Below are 21,699 nucleotides of genomic sequence, written 5' to 3' on the forward strand. Positions count from 1 at the left end.
CTACGCAGTCTCTTAACTATCTCCCAGGAAAGTCCCACCTGGAAAAGTAGTCCTAAATGTGGGGCTTAAATTCCACTTTCCCTCTTTTTCATTTCATTTCAGAATGAAATCATGGAACACAGCACCTGGTAAGATTCTGGAAATTCTGTAATTTTCTCATGTCGGCTATGTTTCCTCCTCTGACATTTTTTCCCATTTTAGCTACTCCACACTCTCCAGTGTCCTTACTGCACGGGGTTAAGTGCTTTATCTGCTTTATTTCATTGAGTACTAATTTGTTAACTTTCCAATGATTTCCAGAGTTTAGGTTTTTCTGGTTTACCAGTTTTCCTCAGTGGGAGAGTGGCCAGAATTATCTATTCACTAACACTGGAGGCCCAAACCCTCCCTCCCTATGAAAAACACACTCCAATAACCAAGATTTCCCAGGAAACCAAATGACAATGGAAATGCTAACAGTGTAACCATTTCCAAGAAACAAAACAACTGTGGGAACGTGCCACCCAAGAGAGATTCTACCAATCCCCCAAAACACAATTGTAACATAGTTGCAAGAGCAACTGAAACCAACGTTGGAAACAAAGTATCTTTTCATATAAGTGGGAGTATTTCAGCTTTGTTTGAGAATATTTTATATTTAGTTTGCCACATGGTTACTTTTATAGCCAATAGCAGTTGGTTGTAAGAGAGAATGGAAGACTGTGGAATTGAATAGTATTTGTCCATTCTGGGATTTGTTCTCAGCTGTCAGCATGGCCAGGTTGGTGGACTCACCAGTGAGCCTCCGGCCATATAGTTTGACAATCACGACTGAAGGAAGTGGTAAACATTTGAAATTTTTATTTTATTTTATTTTTTTGTTTTATTTTTATCCCCTCTGTGCCCTCTTCCACCTCTCCCTCTGCCCCCCAACATTTGTAATTCTTAAACCAAGGCTTTTTAAAATGGTCTTCACTAAATTTTTCTGTCTTGAGATCTCCGTCTTTCTCTGATTAGGTTACAATGGGATGGATTTGGTTTCTACTGATTAGAGTTAAAGTACCCTTCTCAAATCCACCTTAATCCTCACTCCATCTTGGTAAGATTTTATGAGTTTAACCAGAAGAATTGTGAAAATTCCTAAGCTTTAGGAATGATTTCAACATCCTCTAGACCAGACAATTCTCAGCAAATAGCTTTAGATAACATTTTTGGTTAAACGCAAATCTTGTTCCTTAACTTCCTTAAGCTTCAGTTTCTCATTTTTTAAAACAGGAATAAAAAGGGAGGATAAATGGTGATGGAAAGAGACTTGACTTGGAGTGGTGAACACACAATACAATATTCAAAGGGTGTATTATAGGATTGCACCCCTGAAACCAATATAATTTTATTAACCAATGTCACCCCCAATAAATTCAATTAAAACGTGTAATGGGAATAATAATGTCCAGGTCATAGGTATTTGGGGAGGTTTATATGAAACGAGAGGCCCGATACACAAAATTCGTGCAAGAGTAGGCCTTCTTTCCCCTGGCTGCTAGCACCGGCTTCCCTCTGGCACCCGGGACTGGGCTTCTCTTGCAGCCCCGGCTTCATCTGGAAGGTTGTCCAGAAGGACGTCTGGTCTAATTAGCATATTACACTTTTATTATTATAGATAATGAATATAAAAGCCCTAGGATGTCTCATGAATTTGTTGGAGGTGATGCTCTGATAGGGTTATTTTGGGCTGGGCAGGGTCCACTGGTCCTTTGGAGCAATTCCTTAAGGGAGACCAGAGCTGGGTAATTAGCATTCTGTTGGGATTACAGCATTTGACTGGGGAGGGGCCTGAACTGGGAGTGGTACCACATGGCTGTGACTAAAATGATATTAGAATTTCTATACTGAGTAATAAAGTTAAAGCTTAAAACTAAGGAGTTAGCCATGGAGCTCAGAATGAAATCATGGAGCACAGCACCTGGTAGGATTCCGGAAATTTTGTAATTTTCTCATGTCGGCTATGTTTCCTCCTCTTACATATTTTCCCATTATAGCTACTTCCCACTTTCCAGTTTCCTTACTCCACGGGGTTAAATGCTTTCTCTGCTTTATTTCATTTAGTACTGTTAAATTATTAATCTCATGTTCCATGGGGTGGGGGAATGAGGCTTAGAGAGGTTATTTCTGGTCTGGCTTAAGAGCTGGATCTATGAATATAACTGTCCTAGTGTATTATTCGTAGGGTTGTTGAATTTGAGAGTTGACACTAAATGGCTGTTGAATTCATTCATTTAACAAACATTTAATGAGCAATGACCATATGCCCTGTACTATGTTGGTCTCTGGGGATTCAGAGATGAATATTAAGACTGCAATGACAATAAAACAGTTATTTATTGAGTACTAATTCTGTGCCAGTCACTTGATGTCTGGTAGTTCCTTTAACCGTTACAACCACCCTGTGAGAAGAGTATTGGTATCCTCATTATGCAGGGGAGGGAGCTGAGATTCTGGGATTCACTGAAGGTCACTCAGCCAGGATCTCTAAATTCCAAGTCTTCCCCGTCCCCTGCACCCCCCAGAAATAAAAATCTCACTATTTTATTTTTAAAGTAAAAGTGACATTATTTTCCACCCTGGTCAAGGTGGCTCAGTTGGTTGGAGCATTGTCCTGTACACTGAAAGATCTCGGGCTTGCTTGATTCCCAGTCAGGTCACAGCCCTGGTTGGTGTGAGCTTCATCTAGTGCTCCAATAGGTTGCCACTTTGATTCCAGGTCAGAGCACATGCTAGGATGCAGGCTCCATCCGTGGGCGAGTCCTGGAGGCAGCCAATCATCAATGTTTTAATCTTTCTTCTCCTCTCCCTTCCTCTCACTCTAACATCAATAAAACATGTTTTTGGGTGAGGACTAAAATAATAATAATAATGATAAAAATATAACATTATTTTAAAAATAAAAATAATATATATGCAAACAATGTAATCAATGAGTGCTAATTTTCTCACAAAATATGTTTTTTACACAAAACTCGCTAAAACAGGGTGTTAATCATTTACATTTTTACAAGTGTATTTAATAGATGAAAATATTATATTTCAAAGTTGCATTTATTATTGCATTTCTCACTTTTTACAGGTTTATGAGATCTATTTGCACATACCATAAACTTCATTCATCTGAAGTGCACAGTTCAGTGGTTTTTAGTGTATTCTCAGAGTTGTAGCAAACATCGTTACAATCTAATTTCAAAACCTTTTCAACACCCCCCAGAAAACCTTTACCCACTGGCAGTCCCTCTCCATTCTCCCGCCTCCACCTCTCAGCCCCAGGTTAGTTATCTTTTATGTGTTTCTTGGCCATTTTATGTCTATCTCTTTTGGATTGCTCTTTTTTGATTGCTCAGAGAAGTTCTGTATTGATCATGAAGATGAACTATTTATCTATGTCTGGAAATATTTTAAAGCTATTTTCTCATTTGTTCTTTTTTGTTGCTGGCATCTCTTACTGTAAAGATGTTTAAATTTCTTTTAAGTTTAAAAATGATTTATTGATTTTGATTCATTATAAACATTCCCTCCTTCCATTATAAAGCTTTCCCCTGTATATCTTTTTTTCTGGTTTCTTATAATACTGTAGTTTGCCTAAGTTTTCAATCCATCTTGGGTTTAGTTTAAGATAGAATAACTGTATCTTATCAAATACTACTGATTGGGAAAAAAATCACTTTAATCAAATTCCTATTCATTTTCGAAAACGGACAGAATGACCACAGCTAAGACGGATGGAGCCCTTGCAAGTCGGGTCAGCCTTATGTTTACGGTTTCAGGTTCTGCGATCGTCTTGAAATTTTTAATCATTGGGGAAAAGGGACCCCACACCTTTGGTTATGGACGGAGAGGCTCCGCTTACAAGCCGCAGACACTGGACTGAGCCCTTTGCAAATCCTATTTCGCTTAACCCCCTAGGCAATTGCGGGGTAGCCGTTTTCATGTCCCTCTTCATGTTGCAAACGGGGCCATCCATGGAGCCGGGAAGACGAAATCAGCCTCCGAAGCAAAGAGCTGCAGCAAAGGTTTCGATCCCAGCACCTGTCACGCCCGAGCCTGGGGGCGGGGGGTGTGTGTGTGTGTCAGCGTCCGTGAGCCAGGCAGCCGGTTACAATCGGGGTGAAGGCGGGTGGGCGCGGAGGCAGGAGGTGCGGGGTGTAAACTCCCACGGCCACCCGGTGGAGCGCCCCTGCCTCGACCCCGCGTGCCCAGCTCCGTGTCGCGCGCTCCGGGGCGGGCCCGCGGGACCTTGCCTTCGGCCCGCGGCCGCGCGCGCTCGCCCAGCAGGCGGGCCCTCACGCGCGCCGCGGCCGTGCCGCCTGCGAGTTCCCCAAGTTCACACAGGCCTCGGGTTGGCATGGCAACCAGGCAACCTGTTCCAGAGCCGCCTGCCTTCTCCGCGCACGCCGCGGCCACTGCCGGAGCCGGGGCCAGAGCCCATCCCATGATGCACCGCGCCAGCCCCGTCCCCAGTGGGCCGCCATGTTGTCGGAGTGAAAGGTAAGGGGGAGCGAGAGCGCCGGAGAGAGAAGAACGGGGGGCTGAAATCCATCTTCATCCTACCGCTCCGCCCGTGAGTATCCGCACCCCGCCGGCCCTAAACGCGGCTCCGGACCCCCAGCGAGCAGATTGTCCCGTCGTATTGGTGTTTGAAAGCGATTGGGGGGACGAGAAGGGCTTTGGAAAAGCCGCCGGGGCCCTGGCGCTGGCTCCTCGCTCGATGTTCCTCGTACATGTTTTGGAGTCAGCAGCAAGGCCCCTATTGTTATCAAAGGAGGGAGGGGGTGGGGAGCGGGGTCGAAACGAGGAAAATGCCGGGGGTTTGGGCCTTGGCCCAGGGCATAGCCGTCCCTCCACATTTCTGCTCGGCCCCTTCGGAACCCCCGAAGATTGATGTTGCCATTTGGGTTGCTTTTTTTTGATGGGTTTGCGAAGCCCCGAGTCTTCTGTGTGGCCATGAAGTGTGGTTTCGTGCCCCTCTGATTTTTTTCGACTTCTCGGGCTTCCGCGGCAGCGCCGAAGCGGGAGGAACAATACATAAATCGCTTAAGCGGCGGCCACGGCCCTGGGCTGCCGGCGAGACCGCCGTGGGGGAACTCCGCGAGCCGAATGTGGACCGGGAGCGATCAGGAAGTTTCGGACCGGGTGTTCGGCTGCCGGGTGCCTGTGGCCTTTTGTTTCCGTGAGAGCTGGTGCTTTCGGCGTCTGCTTCCTCTCTGGTCCTCCCCGGCTGGTGCGTGTGTGTCTGAACTCGCAGAGGGGCTCGCCCCGCGGCCGTGGGAAGGCAGATCCTCGGTACGAGGTAGTTGTAGTCCTCGCACACGTTCTGGGTAAACAGATCATTTATTCCGCTTGTCGGTACCCCTCCCAGGTCCAGGGGTGAATCCACTCCTGCAACTTTTTCTTCCCCCGTGGCCTCCCCCCCCGCCCCCCCAAACACGCTCGCTCAACATTTATCAGGGAAGGTTCTCTCCTCGCCGCAACTTGAAGGGTTGTTACTTTTCATTGTTCAGTTACAGAAGACACTGTTTTTAGTTGTCGATACAATCCGTTCCCTTCATACTCTTTTTTAAGAGTGGTGATAGCTTATGAGGCTTCTTTGGGGCTCTGTTTGTTCTAAAGGCATTTACGTTTGAAGCCGTCGGTTTGTACATTTAGCTTTTTGTCTATTTCCTGAAAATCAAAAACAAAGCAAAACCCGTAAAAACTCATCAAGACAAGCCCTCCTGCGAATGTGTAGTTTTGAGGCAGTTTTGTTTTTTTTTTTTTGTTTTTTTAGTAAGCAAAATACCAGACATGTGATTTATTGCGAATTTCAACTTTATAAAATACTCTTGTTTATCTGGATCTTTGGGACATACTCACGGGATTCTGAACTTTGAGTTAGTATTTCACCTTCATGGAATTCATTTTGTCTGAGGCCACAGTTTTTTGTTTTTTTTTTTTTCAAGTTGGGTTTGAAGTTTAATTTGGGTTTGCGGTGAATTGTTTTAAATGTATGACCATAAACTCCCCCCCTCCCCCCCAGGGTGGTAAAAAATAAACACCTTTCAGAACACTAAGCATTTTTGTAGGAAAAAAAGATAGGCCATGGAGATAGACTAAATCGTGTTCCTTTGTTTGAAAGCTGTGTGTTATTTAAAAAGACAACCAACCCGTGATGTAAACAGTTTGAAAACTGGAGGAGTAATTAGAATCAGCCCTTATTTCTAGTTGCTTAAAATACTAATATTTATCATGTGCCATTTGTAAACAAGGCACATTTGAAATGCTACACACAACTTTTTAATGGACTTTGAGAGTTCTCTAAAAGGCATCAGCAGTTTGAATGTTTTCTAATATTTAAGTGACCGATTGAAACATTTTTGTGTTGTAGTTGCCAAGATATTACAAAATTACCCAAAACATGTTAATTTGCTCACTTTCAAACTGTCCCTTCTGCCAGGTTTTCTCTTGTTTGAGAAAACTGCCTTGCTTCATTAGGTAAAGCAGGAAGTCCCAGGGCAGATAGCTCTACAAAAGCCAATTGTTTTGTTTGAACATTTTTATAGGAATCGGCCCCCCCCCCCCCATCCTTTGTTGGAATGAAGTTGTGTTCAATGTGTTTCAGAGGTACAACACCCTTTCCATATGGAAAGTCTTTGCTATATAAGTATTATGGCAAATCTTTTATTTCAGAAAAGATTGCTTTGGCTGTTTTAGGAATTTCTCAGGGACTGGCGTGCCATAATGGCCTTCACTGATGGTAACCGAATTCCTGGGGTCGCAGCATAGTGACTTTATGTTTACAAAAAACTTTTACATCTGTTTTATTTTGATTCAAAATCAAACTTGTGAAGCATAAAGGAAGGATTTTTATCATTTTCTAGATGAGGAAATAGCCTCAAAGAGGTTGCTAGTTTAACGGTAAAACTTGGGGTTTGGAATTCTTGGCTTGCCTTCTAAAACAAAGACTGTCAGATTGATACTACCTTGTAGAAGAAAATGGAACTGGCTACTACCGTTGGTAATAGGAAGGCAAGAAGTTCTTTTGAAAATCAAACCGGAAGGCATTAGGCTGGTTAGCACTTTGCAAAGATTGATGTAAACACTGCAATGACTCTGATTTTGGTACTTACCCACGGACACAGTTCAATACATGAAAGCAGAAACGGAACTCTAGAAAGCTAAACTAACTCGGTACGCTGGTAAGGTTCTGATGCATTGGAATTGTTACTGAGACTAGGCATTTCCAAATTAGGCTTTGAACAAATGACAAATTCCGCTGTGCCTTTTTTTTTTACGTCTGGCTTCAAAACATGAATTAGTTGTGAGAAGCAAATGCTTCTTTAGAGAAGGTTTAATTATCTATAAAGAAAGAATAGACTTCTCATAACTCTTGTGGGTCTGTTTTTGAAATGTTACAGTTGGGTTAGGGAGAGAGAAGGCATTTGTAGCAGTTAAGTTTATAGCCTTGAAATCAGTTTTTATGGACAGATGTGTTCTAATTGGTCACAGGTTAATTACTTTGTAGCATTTTTTTTAGCACCTACAGGGTGTCAAGTGTTATAGCTTATGTACAAATGTAGTACAAATGTAGTTTTTTATATTTAAGAGACTTAAATAGTAATGTTTCACAATAACAGTTTGGCGGTTCTTTGTTCAGCCTTCCAGAGAAGGAAGAGTAGCAGATGAGGGTGAGAGAAATAGTGTATCTGTGTGGATGTACTGGGGTGTAGCAAGGGGTTGATAGAAAGAACTAGACTTGGATGCACAACAGACTTATGTTTGAATCCCTTATCCATACTCACTAGCTGAATGGCTTTGTGCATATCACATAACTTTTCTGTCCCTTAATGTTTTCATCTGTAAAATAGGGATGATTAAATAAAGTCTGCAGTATATTTGCCATACAGTTATTGTGTTGAGGCATCTGATCGATCTATCGATCTATTTATCTATGGAGAGTGGGGAAAGGAGAAGGGAGATACATCATTGTGAGAGGAAAACATCGATCAGTTGCCTTCAGTACAACTGACCAGTGATCAAACCCACAACTTGGGTATGTGCCCTGACTGGGAATTGAACCTGAGGCCCTTCGGTGTATGGGAGGATGCTCCAACTAACTGAGTCATACCAGTCAGGGCATGTTTATATATATATATTTTTTGGTTATTGTCGTTTTTACAGTGAGGCTTTCTACTCTAGCGTTCGGTTTGGTCTCATCCTGTTTGTAGGAGTCAAAGTACTAATGGAATAATGTGATTGCGATTATAATTGTAAATTATTGGTAAAAATATTGACCCTCCCTCCCAACCCCCCATCAGTAGCAGCTGAGGATAAGTTTCAGGCTAAGAACATTCTGTTGCTTTTCTGGGTCAGGGGGCCTTATTGTTTCTTCAAGGAGCATCCTATGAATTTGTTGGACATTTTAAAGGGTCCAGTCAAGTTTTAGACAGTCTGAGTCATTGCTAATTATATATGGGGTTTGGATTTTTGTTTGGTTTATTTATTACCTTATATCTGCTTTAGCATTAAAATATCCAAAGTGATATTTGATACAGCTCTTGCTTATTTAAAAAGTATCACCATAGTTGGCTTAAGGTGTAAATAAGTTGAAGTTTAATTCTATATTGTTTCCTTTGATAACAGAATAAGTTTCCCTGAAGTTGCCATGTTGAGTCCTGATCTGCATACCTTGTCTGAGTACCTGCCACCAACCACACTTATTCACACTCACAGCACACACACACACACACACACACACACACTCAGCAACTTAAAAGTGGAGGTTTCAGTTTAGAAAATAGTGTTATTTATTTTAAAATATATAGCTGCTTGGTATGAACTAGTTGTAGATGATATATCGCAAAAGACATGGAGCTCACTTTTATCTTGGTGTATGTCAAGTAATGTTTTAAAAGTGCAAGTTTTAGGGGGCAGGAGCGGGGTGGAGGGAGTCATTGGGGGAAAAAAGGGGACATCTGTAATACTTTCAACAATAAAGATAAAAAAATGCAAATTTTAACTATTTGTAACTTTTTTGTCCTTAGGTGTTGGTGGAATGAGCGTTGCATGTGTCTTGAAGAGAAAAGCAGTGCTTTGGCAGGACTCTTTCAGCCCCCACCTGAAACATCACCCTCAAGAACCAGCTAATCCCAACATGCCTGTTGTTTTGACATCTGGAACAGGGTCGCAAGCGCAGCCACAACCAGCTGCGAATCAAGCTCTTGCAGCTGGGACACACTCCAGCCCTGTCCCAGGATCCATAGGAGTTGCAGGCCGTTCCCAGGACGACGCTATGGTGGACTACTTCTTTCAGAGGCAGCATGGTGAGCAGCTTGGGGGAGGAGGAAGTGGTGGAGGCGGCTATAATAATAGCAAACACCGATGGCCTACTGGGGATAACATTCATGCAGAACATCAGGTAAAAAAAGTTCACTATTTCAGCTTTGAAACTCTTTTGTAATCAATCTGCTTTTAGTGAATGTCTTCAAAAGCCTAAATTGCTAATTTCATGTGGTCTAAATTAAATAGTCACTTGTTTTAAAGGATGATTGTTTTAATGTCACTGGGTCATATCAATCTGGTGCTAAATAGTAAATGACCAATTCTTTAAAAAAAAGACTTAAGATTGTTATAATGTGCACATTGCATTTGTAGGTATGTTTAATAATACGACTTTTTTTCCTCTTGATATATTCTTTTAAGAACGCTTTGGGCTGTTTATAGATCATATACATACAGTGGGGCCTTGACTTACGAGTATGTCAAATCAACAGTGAAAGAGTGAGACACGTGATGCTGGGCTGGTGTTGTGGCGTTCACTGTGATGTTCGCTGCGCCAACTAGCGGTGGGGTATCTGAAGCTGGCTCGTAACCCGAATTTTAGCTCACAACTCAAAGCAAAAAATCTGCTGAGAGACAGCTCGTATCTCGAAAAACTCATTAGTCGGGACACTCGTAAGTCAAGGCCCCACTGTATTTTCGAGCCTTTCCTGTTGGGTGAGGGTGACTTTTGTTTTTTACGATGTTATAGTTGAAAGTAGTAGGAAGTTGATAAGAGATCAGCTGCTCAAGTGAAATTTATTTGACGTGGAATTGATATGTAATGTTTTGTGTCAGAGAGGAGTGGTTGTGGCTTTTAGATTTTAACCATCTTCATTCTCTTGTTCTAAGACTTGTTTCACTTGGTTAATTTTAACATGCTTACCTTTACTAATCCAGAAACATACCTGGGAGCACAGCATATTTTACTGAGAAGAGTATCCTGATCTGTATTTCCTAACTTCCTGATAGTGATGAAAGGATGCGGTTCTCAACCTGTGGGTCGCGAACAATGAAAATACATCCTGCGTATCAGATACTTATAACGATTCATAACAGTAGCAAAATTACAGTTATGAAGTAGCAACGAAAATAATTTTATGGTTGGGGGTCACCACAACATGAGCAACTATATTAAAGGGTCGCGGCATTAGGAAGGTTGAGAACCACTGGTAGGATGTTTTAATCAGGCTATTCTTTGAAATTGTACACAGGTTGAATTTGCAAAGGTTCATTTTATATTGCTACTATGTGAGTACTGACTAGCAAAAAGAACTGACATCTGTCAGGAGGCCTCTAGTGCTTCTGTTCTGCTTCAGAAACAAATTAGGCACAAACATATTTGCAAATCTGAAGTCTCAGTTGTGCTTCCCCTGTCCCTTCAAAAAAGTAGCCTATGTACCATAGTAGAAATCAAGAGGGGGAATTTATCCTCTTATTCCACAGAAATATATTGAGCACATTGATCAGTGGTCTTCGGTTTACTCAACCAATCATCAGTATCAGTGCTGCTTCATAAACACCTATGTGTAGGTGAGGGATACTTAGAAGTATGAGTATACGGGGTTTCTTGTGAAACTTTTAAGGTACTATATCTGTTTTCTATTTTCTTGCAGTAGTTGAGGGGGTCATTTTATTCATGTCAATATCCCAGTTCCTAGAATTTGGCATATAATAGAGTTTCAGAAATTTATTGAATGTATGAGTACCTAATCCTTTGGCCTTAAAATAAAGTTGGGGAAAAGGACATTGTCACAAAGATATAGGCCTTGAGTGCCAGGCTAAAATTGCATTAAGTAGGTTGTTGTTGTTTTTTTTTTAATGTATTTTTATTGATTTCAGAGAGGAAAGGACAGAGAGAGAGAGAGAGAGAGAGAGAGAGAGAGAGAGAGAGAAACATCAGTGATGACAGAGAATCATTGATCAGCTGCCTCTTGCATGCCCCTCACTGGGGATGGAGCCTGCAACCCAAGGATGTGCCCTGACTGGGAATCAAACCATTTATAGGTCGACGCTCAACCACTGAGCCACACCTGACGGGCTGGCGTGGCTTTTAGTAATGTTTTGGAAAGATTGAGTCGGCAATAAGAGGTTGGAGTGGGTAAGGGGTGATACTAGCTGGATAACAACTCTAACAGTTCTGGTATGAGCAATGGAAAAAGAAGGTATGGATGGTACTGAGAAATACACTGAATTTGGTGATTGAATTAGAAATCTTAGGTCTTGGGGAAAATGAAGTAATACAGGAAAAGGAATACAAAAGGGGATATGATTTGGGGACAAGGTAATTAAATTTAGTAGTATACATGTTGAGTAAGATTTAGGCAGCTGTACATGTGGAGAGAGAGAGAGAGAGAGAGAGAGAGAGAGAGAGAGAGACAGACAGACACACACACACACCCTCAAGGTAGGGAGGTGTTGAATTGCACCCATAACAGTTCTGTTGGGTTGGACACATGATATAATCAAGAGCATTTAGGGAGTTGAAGGTAGTTGCTATGCTGCAGATGTTGGTCACACACACAAAAAGTCATTCCAGTGTATTATAATTTATTTTTTTGGTGTTGATATCACATCTTGGACTGAACTATACTGGGGCAGAGGCTATTGTATTTGTCATGTCTCTTTCCCAGGTGGTGTCTGAAATTTTTGTGTTGATTGAATGAGGGAAAAACCACTAAGTTCTTCAGATTTGCACCAGGTAAAGTAGTGGAACTTAGAGCTCAGATATTCTGTTGGGAAATCCGTGGCAGTAGGTAAAGGCCACTTAGACAAGCAGCAGTGGTGAATGTAATGTAGTTAAAGAGTTGAGGGGCATATCTCTAGGTCAGTGGTTCTCAACCTTGGCTGCACATTAGAATCACCTGGAAATCTTTTTAAAATCCTGATTTCTGGGCCTCATCCTCCAGAAATTCTGTTTGTTACTAATGTTGTGGCCTCACCCCATAACAAAGAAACAGAATTTCCGGAGGATGAGGCCCAGAAATCAGGATTTTAAAAAGATTCCCAGGTGATTCTAATGTGTAGCCAAGGTTGAGAACCACTGCTCTAGGTGAATCACTGCCCTCAGTAGCCACTGTTAAGATTGGAATAAGGTGTCTCTGTCAGGTGGGAGTACAAAAGAGGTTGAGAATCACTGATGATGATAAATAGATTTACTGAGCACTTACGTTCTAGGAGGTACTGGCTATATATTTCCTGTATTTAATCCTCAGAAAAGTCCCATGAGGGAAGTAATATCCTTTTCTGAGAGATGAGAAAATGAAGTGTAGTTACCAGGTAGAACCTGGTTTTTAAATTAGGTCTCTGATTCCAGTGCCCATGCTCTCTGTATATTTCTGCCTCCTTAAACATATTTCTAGCCTTAAAAATTAAACCAAACTAAACTATTCCAACAAAGTAACGCATCCTAAATAATTACTTTGCTTTAATTTTAGAGATGATAAACTTGATAATAAGGAGCTGGATACAAATGTTGACTTTTCTCCTATAATTGCAAGAGTTCTCCCTTCCCCCCACAGGAGCAATCATGCTAACATTTTTCCAGTTTTGTTTTTATTATGTGTGTATTCTTTTTATAAAATTTACCTTTATTGTTGAAAGTATCACACCCCTTTGTTTTCTTCCCATTGACCCCCCTCCACCCTACATGCTTATTCTAAGTAGAAATTGTGGGAAACTTTTCTCTGTTGAGACAGAATGACTCAGTATAAAGTGATACTAGTGCCAGCACATTCTGCAATACCAAGAGTTTATTTGAGCCAAATTGATGATGTGCTGGGAGGAAGGATCTCAAATGCTTCTGGTCTACTCCTTTTTGGTGGGCCTATTGCCTTTGGCGTGCGCCCCTCCCCCCTTTTCATTTTGAAAGTATGTTTATTAGAGCTGGGGACAGTGAAACAGGAAAGGCTTAGGATAGAAGCAGCAACAGGAGAGAGCCTCGGTGAGGCTGCTTTGGCTCACTAGTAATGTTATAGGAAAGAAATGAGCCGAGGTGGTGCAGTTTTGGCTCACTGAGAAGTCAGAGAAAAGGGGGGTTGGAGACGGGTTCAGGTGGTTAGCAATGTCGATTGCTCCCCTGGTTGCAAGTCTTGAGGGATCCCTTAGAGCAGCGGTTCTCAACCTGTGGGTTGCGACCCCTTTGGGGCTCGAACGACCCTTTCACAGGGGTCGCCTAAGACCATTGGAAAACACATATATAGTTACATATTGTTTTTGTGATTAATCACTATGCTTTAATTATGTTCAATTTGTAACAATGAAATTGGGGGTCACCACAGCATGAGGAACTGTATTAAAGGGTCGCGGCATTAGGAAGGTTGAGAACCACTGCCTTAGAGTTACGAGATGCATACCTGTGGGGGAAGGACTAGGGGAAAGGAAAGGCCCTCAGGAGAGCACACCTCCTTTGCCTTTTTCTAAAGGACTTGGCATAATGGAACAAAATTTAAGATCAGATTGTCAGAAGATCACAGGCTGTGATGGCAGCAGCAGTGTTGGCGGGAAGGGAACTATTTATAGTGCCAGGTACTTTACATTTATTTCTCTCATTACTCTCATTTATGAGCAATCACTTTGTTATACTAGTACTAAAACATTTTTTTAACCTGATGTAGACATTCTCTTAATGTCTGAATTTTCCCCCCTTTTAAAAGTGAACTCTTTAAGCTGTGCCCAAATATATATGTGATTGACTTTTTTAATACTTAAGTTTTTCCCCCATGCCCCTCCCCTCTCAATATTTAATTTTTTAAGTATGAAACTTGAAAGATAATTAGCATGAGGGCTTTTAAATGAATGTAAAACATCAACAGCTTGAGAACATGTAAAGAGGTAATAAGCAGTACTTTAAAGTTGTAACATTTGCAGACTATGGTATTTCTGTATTTTTTCTACATTATGATTAAAAACACTAAATATCACTTGTAGTACATAAAATTATTGTAGCTAGTATTCTCAGAAACGTAAAAGCCTCCATTTTTGGGCCAAGTTGAGGTCTTTGGAGAGGAGTGAGGGAAAGAAGTCCCATTGAATAAGATTTATTTTTGTCTATGAATTTACCCATTGTAAACAAGACAGTGGGTGTGGATCAAGATATAGAACACTAGAAAACACTCCTTCTTAAGTGAATAACATTTTAAATGTTATATACAAAAAATGTACATATTTAACAGTAATTTTTATAACTGATTTTTTTTTTCTGAATAGTATTAAAAGTATCATTGTGCAAAACCCAAGGTCAGTCTTTGACTTGTTGTGATAATTTTCTCTTATTGTGAAATCTGTTTTCTCTAAAGTTCTGTGAGATAAAGTGGGTGATGAAATAGGGAAAACATTTTAAGGTCCTCAGATTAGTTGAACTGTGGTCTCTACTGGATTTTAAGGGGCAGGGATAGGTGGAAAAGAAAATTTAGAGGACAACTCCACAGAGCTTTTTCTCACTTTTTTTTCCCCTCTCACTTTTGTTTGTAGTCTTTTGGTGCTAGGATGTATCACTATCTACTGTAAATTGACAGCTCGTCGGAGATAATTCTAGGCAGAATTTTGTGGGTGAATCTTCTTTTTGGCTCTATTTGTACCCCCTTTTTCTTTTATTTTTTTCTTTTTTTTTAAAAATATATTGTATTGATTTTTTACAGAGAGGAAGGGAGAGAGATAGTTAGAAACATCGATGAGAGAGAAACATCGATCAGCCGCCTCCTGCACATCTCCTACTGGGGATGTGCCTGCAACCCAGGCACACGCCCTTGACCGGAATCGAACCCGGGACCTTTCAGTCCGCAGGCCGACGCTCTATCCACTGAGCCAAACCGGTTTCGGCTGTACCCCCTTTTTCTTCCACTTGGTGTTGCCATCCTCTAGTGGTATTCTGACACCACCTTTGATATGTCTCTCTTTCTTCCCTTCAGTGACTGTGAGATAACCCTTACACTTGTAATTAATAAGTACTGTGCTAAACTGGAAGGGCGGTCAAGTATTCACCATACTGGAAGTTTTGGCATTCCCTGGAGAGCCTTTTCTGTTTTCCCTGTTGAATGACTTGAGACTAGAGTCTCTTATCTTTTCTGGGCAGATTGTTAAAGAGTCCCAGCATTTGGGACAGTGGCATCTAGTTAACACCATGTGGTAAAGCTGAGTAATTCATGCTTCCATGTCCGCCCCCCCCCCCCCCCCCCGGTACTCTTAGAGCCATTTTTGAAAATTGATTTTTATTTTTAGAGAGAGGAAGAGAGAAAGAGAGAGCAAAACAAATATCGATGTGAGAGGAAAACATTGATTGGTTGCCTCCTGCACTCACCCTGATCAGATCTGACCTGCAACCTGACTGAGAATCAAACCTGGCAGCTTTCGGTGTACAGGACAATGCTTCAACTAGCTGAGCCGCACCCACCAGGACACTCTTAGAGCCTTTAAAAAATTGAATTTGCTGTTAACAAAGTCTTAACGTTATACTCTTGTTCAAAAGGACCATTAGAAGGCCGCCTTTGACTAAGATTTTCCAATTTTAGCCCTGGCCTGTGGCGCAGTTTGTTAGAACATCGTCCAGATACGCCAAGGTTTCGGGTTTGATTCCCAGTTAGGGCTCATTAAAGAAGCAACCAGTGAGTGCATAAATGGGAGGAACAACAAATTGATGTTTCTTTCTCCCCCCACTCACTCTCTCTAAAATAAATAAATAAAAATTAAACTAAGAAAGATTTTTCAATTTAAAGAACTAAGTTCCAGTGTTAAAAAAAAAGTATTCACTCAGATGCTGTTTTGTTTTAAAGATTTTTGGTGTGGAATTAGGAAAAAAAATGGATTGGTGGTACTGAGATATAACAGTGGGAAAATAAGAGTATTTTAGGAAACGAAGCGGGTATATTTAGAATTTAGAAATATGTACCAGTTGTGGGTTACAGAATTTGCTCTGGGTGCCCATGTGGCCAAAGAAAAGAGGGAAGTGTGTTGAATCATGAGAGTTTTAGTAAAGAGAAAAACAGGGTAGTTAGGAAGAACTGTGTTCCAGATTTCAGTTATGGATATGGTTGAAGTGCGTTGTAAGCTGTAAAGTAACATACTGTTTTTCATCACACCTCTTTGTACTTGCAGAAGAGACACATCTTTTGTGCATGTGTCCATTTTCTCAGGCAACAGCATTTACGGAATACTTTCTACAGGCTGAGACTGAGAACAGAATACTTAAACAAAAAATTGAAAATCTATCTGTTCACTCCTGAGAAATGGCTTAACACCCTCAGAATAACATAGACTGAAAACACAATGCCAAAAGAGTAGTAAGTGCTGGAGATAGGGTAAGTAATAGTTTTTTGTTGTTGTTGAGGGATTTCTTATCCACTCTTCTCAATTTTTATATTCAGTTTCCTTATCTTCTGGGTTTCAGCTCAGTGGACTGCTCTGGCATTTTGCTCCCTGCTGTGAATATTGTGAGAAGTGATTAGCAGTAGGTTGGGGGAGTTTAACATTTGGGAATTTGGTTTAAGAACTTGAGCCTGAAGGATGTACTAGTTAGGGGTGGGCAAACTTTTTGACCCGAGGGCCACAATGGGTTCTTAAACTGGACCGGAGGGCCGAACAAAAGCATGGATGGAGTGTTTGTGTGAACTAATATAAATTCAAAGTAAACATCATTACATAAAAGGGTAAGGTCTTTTTTTTTTTTAGTTTTATTCATTTCAAACAGGCCGGATCCGCCAGCGGGCCGTAGTTTGCCCACAGCTGTAACTAGTATATGACATTGGTGATAAAACCTGCAGTTGAAGAGTTTATTGGACCTTCTCCAGGGAATTGTTATTTTTTTCATGTAATATTTTTTGAGAACTGTTAAAGTACCTTGTTAATGGTGCCTAAAGATTTATTTGTCTGTTTATGGCTTTTAATAAGTACTCTTTTATGGTTAAAGTATCTTTCTTAATGTCTTTACAAATCTCATCACAAAAACTTTTTTAAGTTTGTGGAAATTGCGGGCCCTAAAGATTTTTCAAAGAACTGCATTGTTGATATATAATCCACCTATTTAAAGTATATAATTCAGTGGTTTTTAGTATAGTAGAGAGTTGTGCAGTCATCATCACAATCAATTTTAGAACATTTTCATCATCCCAAAAATCCTGTACCCAGTAGCAGTTGCTCTCTTGTCCTAGACTGCTTTTTCTGTCTGTGGATTTGTCTATTTTGGACATTGTATACAAATGGAATTTACAGTATTTTTTTTAAATTATTTTTTGTGTGTGTGTTTTTAAAAAAATATATATTTTATTGATTTTTTTTTAGAGAGGAAGGGAGAGGGATAGAGAGTCAGAAACATCGATGAGAGAGAAACATTGATCAGCTGCCTCCTGCACACCCCCCACTGGGGATATGCCCGCAACCAAGGTACATGCCCTTGACCGGGATCGAACCTGGGACCCTTTGGTCCACAGGCCGACACTCTATCCACTGAGCCAAACTGGTCAGTGCATGGAATTTACAGTATTAACAAATTTTTAAAAAATATATTTTTATTGGTTTTAGAGAATGAGAGGGAGGGAATATAGGAGGGAAAGAGAAAGGGAGAGAGGAATATCGATGTGTGTGTGTGTGAGAGAGAGAGAGAGAGAGAGAGAGAGAGAGAGATGTCCATTGGTTATCTCCCCCATCCACCTAGACTGGGGATTGAACCCGAGACCTGGATATATGCTCTGAGCGGGAATTGAACCCACAACCTTTTCGTGCCTGTGACAATGCTCAACGAAATGAGCCACAATGGCCAGGCCAAATGGAATTATACAATACATGGTCCTTTGTGACTGGCTCTTTCACTTAGCATTTTTAAACATTTATCCATGTTGTAGCATGTATCAGTGCTTCATTTCTTTTTATTGCTGAGTAATAATAGTACATTATATAGATATATACCACATTTTGTTTCATTTAACAGTTGATGAACCTTTTTTTTTTCTACTTTTTTGGCTGTTATGAGTAATACTATGAACATTCGTGTACAGGTTTTTGTTTAGACATAACGATTTTTTTTAATGAATTATTTAAAAAAAATATATATTTTTTTGATTTTTTTACAGAGAGGAAGGGAGAGAGATAGAGAGTTAGAAACATCGATGAGAGAGAAACATCGATCAAGTGCCTCCTGCACACCTCCTACTGGGGATATGCCCACAACCAAGGTACATGCCCTTGACTGGAATCGAACCTGGGACCTTTCAGTCCGCAGGCTGATGCTCTATCCACTAAGCCAACTGGTTAGGGCAGACAACGATTTTTAAAGGTGCCTATGTGTCTAATGTAAAGATATAAAAACAACAGGGATATTATTAGTGGTGCCAGGTGTTTTTTAGAAATAGAGGTAGGGAGGATTAGTTTATCTATTTTATACCATGGATTTGGAATTTTTTCAAGTGACAAGTTTTCTGGGCTAATGGTAACTTTCTTCTCTGTCTGAAGAAAGTTTATTTTATTTTTTTTAGGTTGACAGCATAAATAACTTGTTTATAACCCTGGAAAGAGGAATGTTTAAATTATGTAGAGAACAGGTGTTTTCAGGGGAGCTCTATGTTTAGATACCATGAATATAAAGTCAATTGATCTGTTAATGACAAGTATTTTTCTCTATTGAAGAAAGTTCCCTAAGGACTTTAACAGTTCATTAACCTAATTCTGGTTATTGTATGTATTTAAAAGCACTATATCTGATGTTACTAAAAAAATGTTTTTTAATTTGTTAAGAATTTGTTGATTCAAATTGTTCTTTCCTCCCCAATTGTCCAAATTAGGAAGACACTATATCTGTCAGAAGCCTATCAAAATGCAAAATGGTGAAATTAATATATTCTGTCTCTGAAGAAACTTTGCTTCATGAAAGGAGGAATAAATTATAAAGAAAGTTGTTTTAAAATGAGAATTTCAGGGAGTGTCTATATTGAAATGGGTGCTGAGATGAGTAATTTTATGTTACAGTTTCTTTTTTTTTTTAATATATTTTATTGATTTTTTTACAGAGAGGAAGGGAGAGGGATAGAGAGTTAGAAACATCAATGAGAGAGAAACATCGATCAGCCACCTCCTGCACACTCCCCAGTGGAGATGTGCCCGCAACCAAGGTACATGCCCTTGACTGGAATCGAACCTGGGACCCTTGATTCCGCAGGCCGACGCTCTATCCACTGAGCCAAACCAGCCAGGGCAATGTGTTACAGTTTCTTAATTTATTATCTAGAAATTGGCTTTAAGCTCTATGTATTTTTTAAAAATATATTTTTATTGTTTTCAGAGAGGAAGGGAGAGGGAGAGAGAGATAGAAAACATCAATGATGAGAGAGAATCATTGATTGGCTGCTTCCTGCATGTCCCTCATTGGGGATCGAGCCCACAACCTGGGCATGTGCCCTTGGCTGGAATCAAAACCGGAATCCTACAGTCTGCAGGCCGACATTCTATCCACTGAGCCAAAACAGCTAGGGCTCTATATATTTGTTAAGAGTGCTGATGTACAAGAAAAAAGGACTGGGAGGAAATACAGTAAAATATTGCCTTTATTTGCGTGGATGAGATTACAGCTAATTCAGTTTCTTGTATATTTTGTTTTTCCAAATTTCAAACCCTGAAATTTTTATAGGCTAAGGAAGAAAAAGACAGACCTTATACATTATATTAAGAGCTTGGTTTACCATATTGAACAAAAGTGAATTGGCCCTGGCTGCTGTGGCTCAGTTGGTTGAGTGTCATGTTCCGTGCGTACTGCTGGTTCCATTCCTCGTGCCCTGACTTGATCCTCAATAGGGATGTGCAGGAGGCAGCCAATTGATGTATTTCTCCCTCTCCCTTCTTCTCTCTAAAATTAAAAAAAAATCTCTCTATATAAAACCCTAATATGCAAATAGACCGAACGGCAGAACAACCGGTTGCTATGATGTGCACTGACCAAAAGGGGGCACGCACAGGACATGGCAGGCATCATCCGCAGCAGGATGGTGGAGCAGGTGAGTGGGGGCACCAGACCAAGGCAAGGCTCTGGTGGCTGTTATCAGGGCGAGCCTCTGGTGGTTACTGAAAATTTTTGCTCTTGTGCGCTGTGGTCCTGCCCGCCGCTCGCACCTGCTGCCGGCGCCGCTGCTCGTACCCGCTGCCTGGTGCTGGTCTCCATCACTCAGAGAGCTGGCAGCTGCTGCCATCGCCTGGCACTGGTCCCAGTTGCTTGGCGGGTGCGAGCAGCAGCTGCCAGCCCTGATCGCCCCTGAGGGCTTCTCCACCTCCCCCTGCTCCTGAGGGGTGATCAGGGCAGCAGACAGGAGGCTGGGGGCCTTGGCGGGAGGGGTTGAGCAGGGGCATGGAGGATGGGCCGAGACCCACCCCTGTGCCCATCGCAGCCTTGTGGCCCACAGTTCCTTTCAAGGTGCACCAATTTGTGCACTGGGCTTCTAGCATATTATAATTTAGGGATACCAGTAAGAGGTGAGTTTGTATGTCTAATTATAGGAGCCCAGTACTTGATTCATAATAGGTGCTCAGTGAATGGCATGATGCTTTCCAAAATGGAACTCATTAGTTCTTTCATTCCCTATATTCTATTTCTGCGAATGACATCTCCATTACAGGCAACCTAGGAATTTTAGATTCCTACCTCCTGCCTTGAAAAGTTCCAAGGATATATTTATATTGCCTTATTTGATAGGCTCATATTTCTTGCTGTGACATTTATAGTAGTCTTCTGACTGGTTTTCTGTATCCCCACTCCCCTACTCTTTCTTTCTTCTGGCTATTTTTATGCTGCTGCCAATTTGATATTTTTGAGGACAAATCTGCTTATGTTTCACCCTTGCCTAAATTTTATATTTAGATTTTCAATTGCTTTTATTTTTTTTAAAATATATTTTTATTGATTCCAGACAGGAATGGAGAGGGAGAGAGAGATTGAAACATCAATGATGAGAGAGAATCATTGATTGGCTGCCTCCTGCACGCCCCACACTGGGGATCAAGCCCACAACCCAGGTATGTGCCCTTGGCCAGAATCAAACTGGGACCCTTCAGTCCATAGGCCGACACTGAATCCACTGAGCTAAACCAGCTAGGGCAGTGGTTGGCAAACTCATTAGTTAACAGAGCCAAATATCAATAGTACTTCTTCAAAATAGATTCGCCCATGCCGAAAACTGAAGTTTCAATCGCACTGTATGTGCGCCCGCACGTGGTATTTTGTGGAAGAGCCACACTCAAGGGCCAAAAAACCGCATGTGGCTTGTGAGCCGCAGTTTGCCGACCATGGGGCTAGGGCTTCATTTGCTTTTAGATAATTTCCAAGCTCCTCAGCATAGCATAATGTAGGCCCTTTTGTGTTTTGAACCAGTTTCCCTCTCCAGTCTTTACTGGTACTCCACTTCA

The 21,699-nt window shown here is 41.2% G+C and overlaps 1 protein-coding gene across 2 annotated transcripts in view; it reads left to right on the plus strand.

Annotated features, from left to right (window-relative positions):
* The first annotated feature begins 4,355 nt into the window (after positions 1 to 4,355).
* The window catches only part of PUM1 (pumilio RNA binding family member 1), a 130,962-nt gene continuing 113,618 nt past the window's right edge, over positions 4,356 to 21,699 (plus strand). For both annotated transcript variants that reach the window (XM_081087502.1, XM_081087503.1), the window contains exons 1-2: positions 4,356 to 4,588; positions 9,048 to 9,421. In XM_081087502.1, coding sequence (XP_080943628.1) covers positions 9,059 to 9,421 — 363 coding nt within the window. In that variant the 5' untranslated portion in view covers positions 4,356 to 4,588; positions 9,048 to 9,058. The remainder of the gene's footprint in view (positions 4,589 to 9,047; positions 9,422 to 21,699) is intronic.

This window comes from Myotis nattereri (genome assembly GCF_964212035.1).
Source record: "Myotis nattereri genome assembly, chromosome: 3".
Taxonomy (NCBI): Eukaryota; Metazoa; Chordata; class Mammalia; order Chiroptera; family Vespertilionidae; genus Myotis; species Myotis nattereri.